At 32.8% G+C, this 18,242-nt stretch overlaps 1 protein-coding gene across 1 annotated transcript in view; it reads left to right on the top strand.

Annotated features, from left to right (window-relative positions):
* Positions 1–18,242, top strand: part of LOC129224552 (DNA-directed RNA polymerases I and III subunit RPAC1-like) — a 29,551-nt gene that overhangs the window by 8,486 nt on the left and 2,823 nt on the right. Inside the window, exons 4-10 of the mRNA XM_054859028.1 lie at positions 1,344–1,476; positions 8,091–8,219; positions 9,100–9,152; positions 9,568–9,627; positions 15,514–15,580; positions 15,690–15,809; positions 16,568–16,684. Coding sequence (XP_054715003.1) covers positions 1,344–1,476; positions 8,091–8,219; positions 9,100–9,152; positions 9,568–9,627; positions 15,514–15,580; positions 15,690–15,809; positions 16,568–16,684 — 679 coding nt within the window. The remainder of the gene's footprint in view (positions 1–1,343; positions 1,477–8,090; positions 8,220–9,099; positions 9,153–9,567; positions 9,628–15,513; positions 15,581–15,689; positions 15,810–16,567; positions 16,685–18,242) is intronic.

Genomic DNA, 18,242 nt, shown 5'->3' with positions numbered 1-18,242 from the left:
GACGATAATGCTTCGATCCGATTGTAACGCGCGTGCGCGCACCTCATTCTGCTCCGAGTGATCTGAGGATAAAACAACTTTCAGTGATTGCTAGTCTAGGAGTTTTGTGAAAGGTTCGTTTTTAGGGGTCGGAATTTTGCGAAGGGTCCATTTTTAGCAGGGCCCGATCAAGCCAAACTGGTGCCCAGGTCCTGAGTAGATGCTCGTGCCCCCCCCCCCACACATGAGAAAATCCGCGCAATTTTAAAGTCAATGTTTCAAACTAGAAACCTAATTACTAGAAACTACATTTTAAAGGAACATTACTACATTTGAAAGGAAATCTGGGATTTGAATACCAAACACTTGATAATTACCAAACTAATCACAGTTAAAATTGCCTCTTAAGGCGAAAAAGAGTTAAAAAACAATTTAAAACTGCAAAAAAAATCTTACTAATTCTGACATCAAGCTTTAAAAAAGCTTCTTTCTGGCTTTAACAGATGAAAATGTGTCTATCAAATAATTGAAATCTATGTTTGATGTCACAGAATTTTCAATTGTCAATAAGGAAAATGCCTGTAAATTATAATGAGAAACGCAGCTTCTCAAATGATTTTTATTCTTTTCAAAAATGAAAAGGAACGTTCACTGGAACAGCTGCTGATAGGCAAGGTAAGAAGAAGCTGCAGGGGTGAATCCACATTCGGAAATGTATGTGTAATGTTTAGTGATCTTATCCTTTTAAAACATTCTCCAGGAGAAGGGTTACTTTTTGCAAAAATTTGAAAGTGTGTTAATTCTTCTGGAAAATGTTCATCTATGTCATCCGAGTAATTATTTTGAAATTTCAAAGCTAAGGGACAACGACTTCTTTATGCGAAATGTTTTTAACTTTATGAGGTTTTGAGCTGATTTTTAAAAAAATTTGAGCCTCCTCTCCCTTAAAGTTGAGAAAAAGTAAAATGAGCTTTAAAAAAAAGGAAGTAAGTAAGTGAACTTAGGCTAGGCTATTTTGGTGCCCCTAAATTTGTGGTGCCCAGGTCCGCGGACCCGCTGGACCGTGCGTTAATCAGGCCCTGATTTTTAGGGGTCCAAATTTTGTGAACAGACCTAATTTTTATCTAGATTGACATTTGAAGGGAGATTTTTTTCCTGCTGTGTATATTTTAGAGAAATTTCTGTTTGGCAAAAAAATTCGCCAAATTCGAATTTTTTCGATGAATTTACGATTTTATCGCATTTGGCGCATTGGCGAATGCTTAACGCGGTCCCTGATTGGAATTTAAAAATTGATGCTTTGGCTGGGAAGTATGTTTCTCACACAAGGTTAAAAAATATTTTACTTTTACCATTCTCTTTAGATTCCAACTATGGCGATTGATAAAATTCACATGTTCAACAACACGGCTGTGATTCCTGATGAAGTTCTTACGCATCGTATTGGAATGGTTCCTATCAAAGTGGATCCTCGGCTCTTCGAGTACAAAGATTCTAGTAATATAATCTCTTCACATGAATTTTAGTTATTTGAAATAGTTATCACTAAACTGGTTATTTGCCAAAGTTCATTGTGATTTCCTAAAAAAAAGCAGTTATAGTTCTTTTTTTAGAAATTTTGTAACAAAAGAATAATAGTAGACCATTTGAAATATTGTCAGTGTGTTCTGAAGCTGTTTTGGAGCATGAATTGCAATACAGTAAACTTCCGATTATCCCCGAGTCATTTAACAATCAGGAACATGTATTTTTGCAGTAAAAGGCAAATACCATTGGCTGTTTTTTTGTTGCAAAATTTTAGATAAACTCGGTTGTTTATGTTTTATTTATTTGTTGTGGCTTTCTTTATCGTACGTACACGGGTTCTTTAAGTTCTGTTGCGCAAAAATACAAAACATTTTTACTGTGCTGTATATATTTTCACTGTTTGAAGAAAGTATTATGTTTCAATGCAGCTAAGTTTTTGAGGAAGGGCAATTTTTACCTTATTTGTCCCTCATTTTAACCTTTCTGCTGTTTATCCGCGGCTTTTATTATCCGCGGCTCTTGTGCCACCCAATCCAAGTGGAAATCCAAAAACAGAATTTTAATATATCTTCGAGTATATGGTATGAAGTGTGGTTCCGGGGGCTCTCCTCTGAAATTTTTAAAAATATATTAGCCCTGAAATTGCAGTTTTAAAAGATCTTTGGTGATTTTAAGTCGAGATAGATTCCGAGCCCATCCACCAGAAAATTTTCAAATTGAAGTCTTAAAAGCCTTTTTTGGTAAAGGCTAGGGCACCGGCAGTTACTCGAAAGTTAAGTTCCAAAAAGGAAATTTTTGCTGACCTTTAGTGATGTTAGGAATTGGAGTTTTCAGGAGGCCTCTATTCTCCAACTAAGCTGCCATGACCTCACGTCGGCCCTTGTTGTAAGATGCATTTTATAGCAATTGTAAATTGTCATTTATAAATAAAAGTGTCAAAGATACCAAAAGTATTTTAACTTTTTACGACCGCTAAAGTTTCCCTGTTTTTTTTTATCTATTCATTTATTTTTTATTACACCACTAAAAATATATTGGCAGCCCCAGGGTCCGACTAACTAAAAGTGAGGCCCTAGGCCCACATTAATTTGGAGACCCCTGAAGACTATGCAGTGTTTGATTTATATTTTTAAAGCACAAATGCACATTTGCAGGCCTCTTTGTCCAATCACACAACTTAGTACAAATGTATAAATAAATCACTTATGTGTATTAATGAATCCCCTTTGGGCCCCCTCATAATAGTGACCAAGTAAATTCGTTACTGGCAGAATGATTAAAAATTTAAAGATTTTTTCCAATTAATAAGTCATAATTTTTTATTTTTTTAAAAATACACGTATTTTTATTGTAGCAATGCTATGTACAATTCTTTTAAAAAATTTGGGGCCCCTTAGGAACATGGGGCCCCAGGCCTAGGCCTAGTCAGCCTGTATGGTAATCAGGCCCTGGGCAGCCTCATTTCAGAAATTCCCTCCCCCCTCTTGGTGACGGCTCTGCCTCCCTCCACCCACAAGCTTTAGCCCATGCGTAAAGAGGAGCTGAGGCTGTGTTTTGTGAATTTGAGTTATTCTAAACACATGCGCGCAATATTTACATTTAGCTGTTAGTAGACAGGCCCGAAAGACTTCGCTGTTAGTTGATCCGCCCGATGCATGATCGGCCCACCGGGCAAATGCCCGGTTGCCCGCAGGCTGTATCCGCCACTGACTCTAACAAATGCCTTTATGGGATAGGTGAATTCACAGCTTGAATTTATTAACTTATAACTTAGTTTTTGAACTTTCAAAGCAAAGTCATCTATAATGATAATATTAATAATAATAATAAATTATTAATTATAGTACCTTGTTTTCAAAGTGAGTAATCCAAAAGCATAAGTAACTGATGTATATATACTGATCAAGTATTTAGACATTAATACAAATTAGTAGCAATAATTTTGTAATATCTTTTCATTTGCCTTGTGTTGTGCAAAAACCAAAAATGAGATATTTATCAATTAATCTAATTAGAACAATTTGGTAAAAAAAAAAATCCAAACCAGATCACATGGAAAAATAAATCAATAAAAATAATTGGGTTTCCTAGTAGTAAATTTGTTTCCAACTGAATTACAATGAAGAATTAAGCAAATTATTTTTAAAACAGATTATGCTCAAAGACATTATAGCGATTTGAAATAGTGTATTACCAACTGTGTGGTATTCGTTTAAAGTAAAATTATAGTTTATCTAGTTGAGTTAACATCTGATTAGGAAGAAAACTAATTAACTTTAACATCTTTTAAACTTAACACTCAACATTCTCGTAGACAGCGTGCTGAGAAAAAGAATTATTATTTTTTCTTTAATTCAAAAACTACTTTCTTGTTAGGCAATTAACTACAAAAAACGCTTTCAGCGTAATTTGATGAACTAGTCGACCCGTGCGGAACTCCGCACTGTGCTTCGAATCGTTTCATAAGGCATTTCACTCTTCAAAAATTTCAAAGGAAGAACATTATGAAGAAGAACCGGAAAAATGTAAGCGCTGAAGAGAAGGCATGTAATTTAAAGACATCAGTAACAAAACACCGTTAAATACAACGTTGTGATAATTTGATCCTCGCTCACCTTTTGGTTGTACGTATTTTCAATGCAAATATCATTAAAAGTGTGGCTGAGTAGTGACTCGTGAAAAAGCAATAATTGTGCATGTGAAAAAACAGGTTGTGGCAAATACAGTCCTGCCCATGTGAGCATCTGACGGGAAAAAAAGAAACATTAAAGAGATATTTATTGGCATGGATTCGAATTTGCGCCATTCTGATTAACAGCCCGACACCCCAACAAACCTAGCAATAGCGCCTTCCTTTTCGAAAGCTATTCATTGAAGGAATGCGTAGTAAAAAACAGCAAAAAAGCTTTTTGCCAAAAAAATAATAACAATAATAATAAGATCATGCTTCTATGTTTTGTCATTAACCAGCATGATACGATTTAAAATTATTCGTAAAGCATGGAATTTGATTAAAGAATGAGGAAGATCTCACGTAGCGATTGAAACAAACATTCTAGAGAAGTAATAAATTCGGTTGAAAAAATAAGTGTTTTTATCTTTGAATATTGAACAATTTCCCATAGCAGTCTTCTCTAATTTGTACGGCTTAAAAGCCCGCACTTGTTTTTCTTTTAATCGAACACTTAAAATTTAAAACCAAAACCAGTTGAACTGAGTCCGTTTTTTAAGTGTAATTTTTCGAACGTAGACAAAATAGTTTTTTTTTTTTTCAGCTGAAAGCAGAGGAGTAGAAAATGATTTCTTACTAATGAAGTTGATAATAATTTTAATGTTTTATATCGTATTCGCGCGAATAAAAAAATGTAAAGGCTTACTGGGTGAAACTCGTAGTTTTAATTCGGCGTAGCATTTTTTCATTTGTACAAAAGGTCGAACACTGCTATTAGAAACATCTACATTTCAGCATACAATGAAAATGTTTTTCTGCACAAAAAGGATTCCCTTGAGGTAAATCTAATACTTTTTTATGCTTATATTATGCTTAGTGGTCTGGACTTTAAAAAAAAGGAAGAACACCCTTCGATTAACAGTCAACTTATCCGAATGATAACTGCAGCCTGCATAAAGGAGTCGAAACACCAAGTAGCAGTCCCACTGCATTAATTTTATTACGTGTGTATGTTATGAGCACATATAATGTGTAATATTAATGTAAATTTGATATTATGTCGGACAGCCCAAGCTTGCCCGAAGTTCAGATAGTTTACAGCCGAACGCTCTACCGAAATAAACCTATCAATCTAACCGAACAAATAAGTCCAGTGCTTTTAAGCTTTATTCAAATATAAGCACACACACACAGGCTTTATTTTATTTTATTTTATTTTTATTTATTATTATTTTTTTTTTTTTTTTTTTGCCGAAAACAACGTAAAAAACTGGAAAATTGTATTAGAACTTTGCTTTAAAAAAAAAAAAAAATCTGCATAAGAACTTAAGGCTGCATCAAGGTTTTGCAACAGCAAGGGGCGTTTCCGAAAACTTGATTTTTCGACCGTAAGTCTATTTTTCGTCATTAGCCAGCCTGATTAGTTTTAAAATGAGAGGTGATTAATATTTAAGATAAGATTTTGAAGAGAAATGTTCTTATTTTTGAAAATTTTTACAATTTGTTATCGCAGGCTGTTTGAACCGTTATGACTTAGATGGCAGCACGTGTTCTTCATTTAACAGCACATTTAAAATACAAAATAAATTGAACTATGCTCTTTTTTAAGCGTAGCTTTTCGAATGTAGTAAAAATGTGATAAGCTATTTGTTTTTTTGCAAAAAGAAGAAAAAATATATATTTCACCCTTCAAATTGAGGTAGCAATTTTTTTATTTGTACAAAGAGTCAAAAACTCATGAGAAGAATATATATTTCAATATATGATTTATTATTTTTTTCTGAGCAAAAAATAATTCCATGGTAGTCTGAAATCTTAAACCTGATACTTATATTTTCGCTTACATTATGCTTTAATTTTCTTACCAGAGTCAAAGCTTTAAAAAAAAAAAAAAAAACCTTACATTTCAGAAGTAAATTAACACAATGTTACGTCAAGTTTTCATAACAGCAAGGAGTGTTTTCTTCTCATTTATTCTATTCCCTCATTTTTTTGTTATTCACCTAATTAAGTGTTCATGTAATGCGGGATATTTCTCTAATTTTTTGATGCAGATTGTCCGGACGTGGGCCCGAACACTCATTCTCCTGGTTACCACGAGAACGCTCTGCCGATCAAGCTATTCAGCTCTGTCGGTTATAGTGGAAGTTAAAGTAATAAATTTAACCGAAAACCTCATTCTGGTACTTCAAAACAGTTTTTTTGGTAGAAAAAAACAATTTTTAGACTATGGGTCTATTTTTCGTCAGTAGCCAGCACGATAAGCTTTAAAATAAGGTGTAAATGAAAGAAATCGATCAAGAATTGAGGAAAATCTGGCGTAGAAACCAAAAACAGGCTACAGAAATAATATATAAGGATGTTGCAATCACTGATAACTGATGTAATTTTCATCATACGGTATCTTCTTGATCATCTGTTTTTCAAATGATATTTTTAGTTCAATTATAAAACATCAAAAGCAAAACAACTATGTTAGAATAACAATCATTCAAATGATTGTTAAAAACATCAATGTTTCGAAAACATCAACATTGATGTCTTGTTGTCTATTAACAACAAAAATGCTCTTAGTGGTTATGAAGTAATTAGTTTCAATACAATAATAAAGAATGATTGAAAGTTACTGGAATGTGTCATACTGAGTGTCTCAAAAATGAAGCGACAATCTTTTAAGGCAAATAGATTACATATGAAAGAATGAGAATTCCACAGAAACTCATAACCCGAAATGTCTGGGGAGAATGGTGGCAGAGGCAGGACACGAGACTGATCAGTTTCGGGGTTGTAATGTAAAACAAATAATATATTTTTTAAACATTTAAGTCAATTCCTACTTTGGTCAAGTTTGCCTCATGTGTAGAAACCATATTTATATTGCTTTAAAAATTGGAGATACATTTTAATAAAAGCATTATTCAACAGTGATCGTGATCAACCAACTATGAATTTTCAATTGAAGGAGGGCCGTCCGAAAAGGGGGGTGAGCGGGGCAATTGCCCGGGCGCCATAAACTAAGCTTTTACTACATTTCAAATTCTTTTTAGCATTATTCTTTTTTTTTTAATCTAACATATTAGATTTCAGATTACATGCTTAATTATGTAACCTCTACATAGTATAAAATGAAGTCTCCGAAAACCGTCTGTTTTTTGAATGCGCAAAACTTGAGAACTACCCAACTGATTTCGCTGGAATTTTCACAGTAAATTTCTTTTAGCTCCGGAAAGGTTTGCAGACAGGTTCAAAAAAAAATTCGACAAGTAGTTCTTTTTTTATTCCAATTTAGGCCCAATTTTCACATAAAATCCCGAACATACGGGTGAAAAATTACATGCACATATTAATATTATATATCATTGGAAAGGGTAGAATTTCCCGCATTCTACGCAATTTGTTTCAATGCTCTAACTTAATTACGGCGGGAGTTATTTGCATTTTTAGCTCGAATTTTTTTTAGGCTTAGCTGAAATTTAGGCACTACTTTCTTCATTAAATCTATCAATAAAAACTGAAGGAACTGTCCCAAAGTTTTCTTTTTGACACCATTGGAAAAAGTGATATTTTTTACTCCAGATCCATCTTGACCAATGGTAAAAAAAAAACTAACCTTTTATCTCGAAAGAAAAAAGTTACAAGCCTTTTTAAATCAAGTTCAAAAAATCACTTTTCCATTCAAATTGTTAACCATTTTTTTTTTTTTTTTTTTGCATTTTAATTCCTTAAACTTATTTTAGTTTGTGTTTCCATGGTTAGGCTTTTTAAATCCATCTTTCTTGGTTTAATTTCTTAAAAGTATTTTAATATCTGTTGTCATTGTTTGCAAGTCTGAAACTTGTTTCTTTTGAATTACCTCAAAGCATTTATGTACTTTTATGAACATTTTTTTTTTTTTTTTGTTAATTCTTTTTAGCTGAAGATCCCGAGAAAGGTACTGAAGAAGATACTATTCAATTTGAGCTGAAAGTTAAATGCTCTAGAAAACCGAACATTCCAAAAGACAGCTCTGTTCCTGATGACAAAGCTTTCAATCATGCCAAAGGTCTTTAAAATTTATCTTTCATAATGGATTTTCCTTCCTACATTTTTTTAAAATATCCGCATCTCTTTTGTAATTGCTGACTATTAACAGACATGAAGGCTTTCATGAAAATCTATAAATATTTTTCTTTCTACAAATTATCTGTTGCCTAATTTATTCGCAATTCAAATAAACCATGGGAGGGAGGTTCTGCAGTCTTCTGCTAAAGGCTGCTGAAAAAGGTAAAACTAATAAAATACAGTAACTTACATACCTTTAGGCTTTTTGAATGACATTAATTTTTCTTTGTGTTTATGTCGTTTCTCATTTTTATTCATTTGAAGTTACATTAACATTATAAATTGCCTGAAGTGTATGTTTTACCCCAAATGGAGGAATGGAAAATTTTACCTCTTTGCCTTTTCTCTCAAATCCCAGCAAGGTGGGGAAGGTTTTTAAGCTCTAAAACTGCAAATTGCAGTAGGAATCAACAATTTTTTTAGGGTTGGAAGAAGACTTTCGTGTGCTTATTTAATTGGACAACTAACCCCTTACACATGCAACTCTAAATCAATTGTTTGGAATTTTGTAATTGTCTTTATCATAATAAATATAAGTACTTTCCTTTAAGTACTAATAGCATACAATGAAAATGAAAACTAATTTATGTGGATGTATAAAACAATATTTTATTTCCTTAGATGTATATATACCTTTTTTTAAAGTGCCGTATAAAATTAATTGAAGTTACATTTCATTTGCATCTGGGTGTTATTTTGTTAGCTTGTATATCTATTTATATCATTACTACTGCTTTGAAACAAAATAATAACAGAGTAGAAAAAAACTGCATAAATCAAATATTTTATATGGACATATTTTAAATATTTTATCAATTTAGTTTATTCCAGGGACTTGAAGTTTGTGCCAATCAATGATAACCAGAAAAAAATGGTAAGTTTTTTTTTTTACTAGCCTAGAAACTCTTTTTTAAAATAATTTTAATGACTTAAAATAAAAATGGAATTTTCAAACCAGTTTATAATACCTTCTTTTCGAAGGAGAATTGGATACTTCTTACAATACTTAGTAAAGAGGATTCTGTAAAATGTGTTGTCCAGTGTTTCTCCTAAAGTTTCTGATTTGGAAATTTCATCCACTTTGTTGTCCTATTTGTTGTCCTCTGAATGATTCCAAAGTCTGTTTGAGTTTTGTGATAAAAATTTCATTAATGAATACTTTTTTTTTGTTTAGATTTATAGAATATGTTGTAGAAATGTTTGTTTCTTTTTTTCATACTTATTTTATTGATGTGTCCCTACTTTTTGTTGATCGATATTGATTCAAAATATTTTTTTATTGTTTAAAGTATGGAAACATTAGACCTGTACATGAAGATATTTTGCTGGCTGTCATGAAACCTGGTCATGTAAGTTTCTGTCTGAGCTCTCATGGTCTGTTTATTTATTGAAGTGTAAGGGTCAAATGGAGAAAATTGAAACATCATTTCAGTGTTGATTTTATTCCTTTAAAGATAAAATTTTATGTACAGTAAACTCCCGATTATCCGCGGAATTGGGTGGCACAAGTGCCGCGGATAATAAAAATCGCGGATAACCGCAAAAAGACTAAAATGGGGGTACAAATCAGGTAAAAATTGTCCTGTCTCAAATTCTTAACTGTATTGATGCATAACACTTTCTGCAAACACTGAAAATATGTATAGAGTACAGTACAAATGTTTTGTATTTTTGCACAACCGAACTTAACATCAATAACAAACAAGTGTATGTACGATGAAGAACGCACAAAAATAATAATAATAGTAAAATTAAATTAAATCATCCAATCAAGCAAAAACAACTGAGTGTAAATTTACAATTTTTCAAAAAAAAAAAAAAAAACAGCCACTGGTATTCGTTTTTTACTGCGAAAATACATGTTCGTGATTGTTGATAGATTCGCGGATAATCCGCCCCGCGGATAAACCGCTCGCGGATAATCGGGAGTGTACTGTATTGACTCTAAGATACTTTGAGAGAATAACTGGGTGTAAAAAATTTGACTTAATGATTATTTTTTAGGGAATGAAATCATGTGTCTATTCCAGCAACTAGGGGGTAAATAGAAACTGTGATTTTTTTTTCTCTGTGAGGTTGATGTAGACCGATAACTGATTACACAATCAGTTTACCAGCTTAAGAAAATATACACCAACAATACTTCTTTTGAATTTGAAATCATTTATAAAGAAAACTCGTATACAAAAATTAGGGTAACAACACCAGTCATAGACATGCTTAAGACGTCGCTCTCAGGTTAACTCAATTTTCGGAGCCTTTTAATGTATTTAAACTTTTAAAACTATTTTTCTCTCATGTAAAACAACATCTCATCTTACGTTTGGCTGCTTCTGGATCCTCTGAATGAGTTAATTCTATTTTTATTTGCTCAATATCGAAGAAGGTCCGACCCCTAGCAACAGACACCAAAAATCTGACGATATCCAGTAACAGACAAGATGAGAAAAAGCTGAGCAAAAGATAAAATTCCCTTTTTCTCATCAAAATGTGCAAAAATTCTTTATTTTAAGAACTAAATCCTTATTAAATTCATATAAAAACGAAACACCAGCTGACCTCGTGGTGGCTGCTCATAACCTTCCACCACTGCCTTGTAAATACCAGCTGGTTCATAAAAATCACTCTGATGACACTAGATGGTTGCACCGTATTCATGGGCCACAGCAACATCAGTTTTACCTGGCCAAAAGTTTTATTATTTAAATATGTTACTGGACCCTTGTCTGTTACTGGTGACCTTACTCTTGGTGCTAAATTTATGTAAAATACACACAAAAGTCATGTACATTAAAATGTAATCTTCAAAAAACATAAGAAGAAAGAGAAGCTTAGTTGTTTGCATTTATCCCAGAGTATAGTGTGTTATAAGGCAGGGCTTCCCAAATTTTATAGCCTTTTTTTTTTCATTTTTCACTCCAGGTTCCCCCCTACCTACCACTGTTTGTGGTTTAACCATTTGGATGGGACCCTGAAGACAGCTGTGATTTTTTGATCCAGACCAGGACCCGAGCAATCTCTGGTCCATCACCCCCAGGGATATCATTTAACTAGGAGGACTTTATGACCACAAGCATATTTAACTTCCCCCAGTCACCAAACTTTATAGCTAGCAGACCCCTTACATAGACCAATACTCCATGTTGGACCCCTATCACCAGAGTATATAAATACTTGTAATTTCTAGTTAATTAAAAATTAAATTAACTATTTTACTGATTAGAAGGGACCATCACTTAGAAAAAGCACTTGTCAGGTAGTTTAGGATGTTTAACTTTGTTTACAAAATTTGGAGTGGAAAAATCAAATTGATCAAAAAGAAATTAATAGATAACAAAATGTTTAAAAATCAAAATTGTGCATCATATTAATGGGAAGACTAAGGCTTCAGCTGACACAATTTCATTATATTGGGTTTAATTTTTAATAGCTAAAGCAGGGGTGCATACACTACCATTTTAAGGGAGGGAGGAGTCATGCTAAGGAAAAACCCCTCATCATGACACCTTTAGCAAAACAAGAAAGAACCAAATCGGCCAGGATTAGGTGCACCTAATAAGGGCAAAAATGTTACTAATTTCGTAAGTAATGAAAAAAAGTAGTATTTTCAATGTTTACTTTTAAAAATTTTTAATGAATTAAAAAGATTCCTGCAATCGTTTAAATTTTATTCATAAATTGTTTGAATGCAATGTGGATGTATAATAGTGTTGATAGTGTAGGAGGGAGGGGGGAGACCATCCCCCATATTCGTCCCTGAGCTGGTGTAGAACATCAGGTTCAGAATCTAAACAACTTCTGTATTTAGTTTTGGTGGTTGTAGAGGTTGAAAATTCGAAATTTAAGTTGTGGCAAATGAAAGAACATTTTTTGCTTTTTCCACACTTCTGCAGTTGGTATCATTTGTTTCCCAGACAAAGCCAAAAATGGGAGTTAGTATCCTGGTAGGTATATTTCAATGTGCAGTCTATCAAACGTTCATGTTCACATGTGGACAGACTGCATGGTATTGCCGAAGCAGTGAATGTTTTGACCACCTATGCATGATCTTGCAGCATTGTGTCTCAAGACAAGGGTGCCCCTATAGGGGGGCAAGTAGGGGCTTAAGCCTCCCCCCTTAGAAACTAGAATTTCCTTACTTTTAGTACTTTTTTCTTTGCAAAAAAGTTAAAACATTTCTTTTCCAGCCATTAATGAATAAGTTATTAAAAATGTCAAATTTTAATGACTGTAATCTGTACTGAAATCAGTTTCTATGGGGAAATATCCTGCTAAACTATGGGGAAATTATCTGAGCTCCCCCCTTAAAATTTTGCATATGGGCGCCCATGTCTCAAGATGCTGAAAAACAATGTTCAAAGAATGTTCAATTCTGGTTTTCAAATGTAAAAGAGTTATTAAGAGCCATTATTTTGAAATTCAGACAAAAAACGGAAATTTTGGCAGTGACCATTTTTGATTTTCCTAATTTTTTTATATGTCAAAGTAGGTCATGAGAAGTGAACATTCTGAAATTTTTAGCCTTCCAAAAAAAATTTTTCGCTCGTTAAAAATTCCCAAAATTTGACGTTTTGCAGCGCTTTTTTAGAAAAATTCTAAAAGTCGCATTTCAGTGCGCTTTAGCTCTTTACAGAAACACCACCTCACGGTTATGTTTATATTTATTGGTTGTACTGTATCTAGTGATGATGACTTCATAGTTATTTTGGTTGGGGGTTGTTGCTTTCTTCAGATAAGGGGTTGCAAAGTATGGATTTTATCCGTTTTCGCGCAAGTTTAACCTGCGATATTTCCCCGAAAAAGCCACCCCCCGAAAAAAATGTAACATATACTGAAAGTTTATACTATGAAGAGAGTAAATGGCACAAAATTTGTTTGAGGTTTAATTTTTTTTAGGAGAAAAATACCCTGATATTTTTCAAATTTTCACAAATTGTGCTTTTTTGATCGCAATTAACTCAAAACAGCATCACTAGGGAAAAAAACCTCTTATATATTATGGTACCTGGCTATGTGTAAAACATCATGAAAAAGAAAGCAGCATGGGATCTCTTCTTGTTTTCCAGAAAATAATTTTTTTGTAGCTCATTTTATGCGTTTTCTCGTACGTAAAACGTGTGTCCAGTATGCGGATTAGATCTGCTAAAACTTAAAGGATGTAGTAAGAATGTATATATGTGTGTATAGATAAAGAGAAAAAGACTAGCAATACTTTATTTTTCTGATTTTTACAAATTGATGGTATTTTAATTGCAGGTAAATCGGAAAACGATAAATCGATATCATATACGTATATATACATATATATGTTTATATTTATATAAATATATGCATTGATTTATCGTATAAATCCCAAAATAATTCTTTCTTATTTATGTCCACAGCAATGGAAGAAATTTCATGAACAATATCTGCTTCACTTTTCTCTAAATGTCTATATTCTATGTCATCTTCAAATACCTCTAAAAGGCTGTCAGTTCTTGATAAATCAGTATTATTCGCTTTTTCTTGCTTTGTATATCGGCTAAAAACAGCTTAAATTTGACTTTTTGTCAGATATTCGTTCGGTTGGAATATTTTTATGTCTTCAATCATCTCTGTTCTCATTGCATGTTCTACTTGGTCGGGCGTCTGTTTTCTCCCGGTTTTCTCACCATAAAGGAACTTTTCAAAAAGAAACTCTTTTTGTTTCAAAGAAAATCGTGTACTTTTACAAGTTGGGAGAGCCCACCCATCACATGAGATTTCCAAAATGTTTTCTTTGTTTTCTCTTTTGTTATAGAACATGCAATGAGAACAGAGATGATTATGACATAAAAATATTCCAACCAAACAAATATCTGACAAAAAATCGAATTCAAGCTGCTTTTAGCCGATATACAAAGGAAAAAAAAAGCGTATAATATACTGATTCATCAAGAACCGACAGCCTTTTAGAGGTATTTGAAGATGGCATAGAAAATATACATTTAGAGGAAAGTGAAGCAGATATTGTTCTTGATACGATAAATCAATACATACATACATACATATATATATATATATATATATATATATATATAATATCCATTTATCGTTTTCTGATTTACATGCAATTAAAATACCATCAATTTGTAAAAAATGAGAAAAATAAAGTATTGCTAGTCTTTTTCTCTTTCTCTATACACACATATATATATTCTTACTACATCCTTTAAGTTTTAGCAGAGCTAATCTGCATACTGAACACACGTTTTACGTACCAGAAAACGCATAAAATGAGCTACAAAAAAAATTATTTTCTGGAAAACAAGAAGAGATCCCATGCTTCTTTCTTTTTCATGATGTTTTACACATAGCCAGGTACCATAATATAGAAAAGGTTTTTTTTCCTAGTGATGCTGTTTTGAGATAATTGCGATCAAAAAAGCACAATTTTTGAAAATTTGAAAAATATCAGGGTATTTTTCTCCTAAAAAAAAATTAAACCTCAAACAAATTTTGTGCCATTTACTCTCTTCATAGTATAAACTTTCAGTATATGTTACATTTTTTTGGGGGGGGTGGCTTTTTGAGGGAAATATCGCAGGTTAAACTTGCGCGAAAACGGATAGAATCTATACTTTGCAACCCCTAATCTGAAGAAAGCAACAACCCCCAACCAAAATAACTATGAAGTCATCATCACTAGATACAGTACAACCAATAAATATAAACATAACCGTGAGGTGGTGTTTCTGTAAAGAGCTAAAGCTCACTGAAATGCGACTTTTAGAATTTTTCTAAAAAAGCGCTGCAAAACTTCAAACTTTGGGAATTTTTAACGAGCGAAAAAAAAATTTTTGGAAGGCTAAAAATTTCAGAATGTTCACTTCTCATGACCTACTTTGACGTATAAAAAAATTTAGGAAAATCAAAAATGGTCACTGCCACACCTTGTCTGAACTTCAAAATAATGGCTCTTAAAATATCATTTAATGTTTTCAACATTTTTTCACGAACTTTGGTCGACCCCTTACTAAGAGTTGGCGATTCTCAGAAGGATCCGCAAGCTACTCTTTAGGAAACCATGTTATAAGGGAAAAGAAAACAGGGGTGTACTTAGGGATTGTATGGGCCCTGGGGGAATCATATTTTTGGACTTTCAAAAGTTTTTGTACTCTATTATATCCTTTTTTGCTATATATATAGCCAGTATTTTGTATAAAATGCTGAAATTAAATTTTCTAATTGATTCGATTATCTTCTAATTTTAGGAAATTGACCTAAAAGCATTTTGTTATAAAAATGTTGGTAGAGAACATGCAAAGTTCTCTCCTGTAGGTAAGACAATGCATTTTTCAATTCCAAAAAAAAAAAAAAAGTCTGAATCAATTTATTTAAGTAAATTGAGCCCTGGCTATTATCTTGCAAACTAATGTTACGTTTCTAGTTGTAGCTTCATACCGCCTATTGCCAAGGTTAAAGCTTTTGGAAGAAATTAGTGGTGAAAGAGCTCATTTGCTGTCCAGTTGTTTTTCACCGGGAGTCATCCGAATCTCACATAAGAAAGGTAATTTCATGTTACTGTAGTTTTTCTTTTTTAATTTACACATACATACACACAGGGTGAATGCAAAGGAGTGTCTAACATTGAAAATGTCACATAACTTTTGGTAATATGATGTAAAACGTTTTTTTTTTAATTTTAAAAATTACTAGTAAGGAGCCATCCATAAATTACGTAAGGGTCCGAAGGGGGTTGGGGATTCCTACATACCCTTACTTCAGGAGGTAGGTCAAACCCATTCTTACGTAATATTTTCCAAGTCGATATTTTATATTAGAAATCACGCTTTCGAGAGGTTTGGCAGGGAGCAAATTTCATTTGCGTCTGGAAAGTAAAAGCACGTGTTAGAATGAGCTGTTTTTTACTTGTTTTTGGATGAGTTGTTTTTTACTTGTTCAAAGAATGAATAGTGTAAAATATAATAAAAGAATTGAACGAAGTACCGCATGTTTTATTTTTAATTAGTATTGCATCATATACAAAAAACGTTAGTCTAGATTCTAACTTTTTAGTAAAGAGTTCTATACAGATAAAGGGTTTTACTAATCATTTAATAATAATGAATTTAATAACGATTCCAGTGATGTAATATTCATTTTTTTATTATTTTGAACAACAAAATAGAATCTTACATTAGATAGAGGAGAGGGGTTTGAAAAATCTTATGTACCCTTACATGGGGGTGGGGGGAGGGTCATCAATTGCAAAAATCATACTTGCATAGTTAATGAATGTCCTTTTATATCACCCTATGCTTTTAGGAAAAGAAGTAGCGAAAGTTGCTGACTCAAGAAAGATTAACTGTAGCAGGAATGTGCTTCTTCACGATGAGTTAAGTGATGCAGTAGAGATATCTAAAGTAAAAGATCATTATATTTGTAAGTATTATTGTACTTAAACTTATATTTTTATCAAAACAAATGCAGTTGCATTTGCAATGATTTTTATAGTACTGCAGTGCCCCAATTTTATGTTGTCCTTTTCATACATTATTCTGTTTCCGGAGTTATTTTATGCTGGATACTGAAGATGGCTCTCTCTCTATGCCAATACTGTTTAATATTCCGAATTTTAAGTTTCCCTTAGTCACATAATCTGCTTAACATGTTTTTCTCAAAACAGCCCAAAAACATATTTCTTCTACAAGACTCACATAAACTTTTTTTCAGGATACATTTTTTTAGCTGTTTGAATCTGTTCTGGCTTTATTTATGTTTTGTCTTATTGTCTCAGCACAAAAACTCTTAAGCAATTTTTTATTTAAAAAAATGTTTAGTATAGAATGTGCTATAAATGAAAATGAATCAAAAGCAAGATTACAAATTTCTACCACTAGTCCATTGGAAAGTTTCAATTTTTGAACAAAATGCTTCCCCCCCCCCCCCCCCCCATTTTATGCTTTCCTGTTTGGTGAGTTTTTTTCATCACCAGTCCAGCGAAATATGTAAAATCAGGCTCACACTGTATTCCATTTTGGTTTAGTCCGATCAAAAGAAATTTTTTCTCTTACTCAAGGTTTAATTTTTGACAGAAGTGTGAGCTCTATGATCCCCAGAACCTATTTTAATGTGTAAATAGCCTGAAATCTTCCGAAACTTGAAAAGAAGTGTGGTAACTGAGCCAGGTGCGTATCCCGAGGTGGGAGGGAGGATTTGGGGATGTATCCCCCCCCCCCTTTGAAACAACGAAATTTTCCTTTTTGACAATAGAAAAGTACTAAAAGTAATACTATAGAAAAGGACTAAAACTATTTCTACCCCTCCCTCAAAAATTTAACAATATACGTTTCCAAAATGTTTATCTTATGCCATGGAGCTGAGCTCTAGAAAGCTCCCCTGCAAAGTAAGCCTTGCTCTTAGTCAAGGGAGTAGTTTTGTTACTCAAGGGTCATTCGGAAAATAAATTTCCCTTGGACCATAAAAAGAAATAAAGCATAATTACTGAGATAGATTTATTTTTCTGATTTTTACAAATTGATGGTATTTTAATTGCAGGTAAATCAGAAAACGATAAATCGATATCATATATATATATATATATACATATATATATCGTATCAATCCCAAAATAATTCTTTCTTATTTATTTATGTCCACAGCAATGGAAGAAATTTCATGAACAATATCTGCTTCACTTTTCTCTAAATGTCTATTTTCTATGTCATCTTCAAATACCTCTAAAAGGCTGTCAGTTCTTGATAAATCAGTATTATTCGCTTTTTCTTGCTTTGTATATCGGCTAAAATCAGCTTAAATTTGACTTTTTGTCAGATATTCGTTCGGTTGGAATATTTTTATGTCTTCAATCATCTCTGTTCTCATTGCATGTTCTACTTGGTCGGGCGTCTGTTTTCTCCCGGTTTTCTCACCATAAAGGAACTTTTCAAAAAGAAACTCTTTTTGTTTCAATGAAAATCGTGTACTTTTACAAGTTGGG

The sequence above is a fragment of the Uloborus diversus genome, chromosome 6 (genome assembly GCF_026930045.1).
Source record: "Uloborus diversus isolate 005 chromosome 6, Udiv.v.3.1, whole genome shotgun sequence".
NCBI classification, from domain to species: domain Eukaryota; kingdom Metazoa; phylum Arthropoda; class Arachnida; order Araneae; family Uloboridae; genus Uloborus; species Uloborus diversus.
Note: the sequence above shows the minus strand (reverse complement) of the source record. Positions and strands in the feature narration are given on the sequence as shown.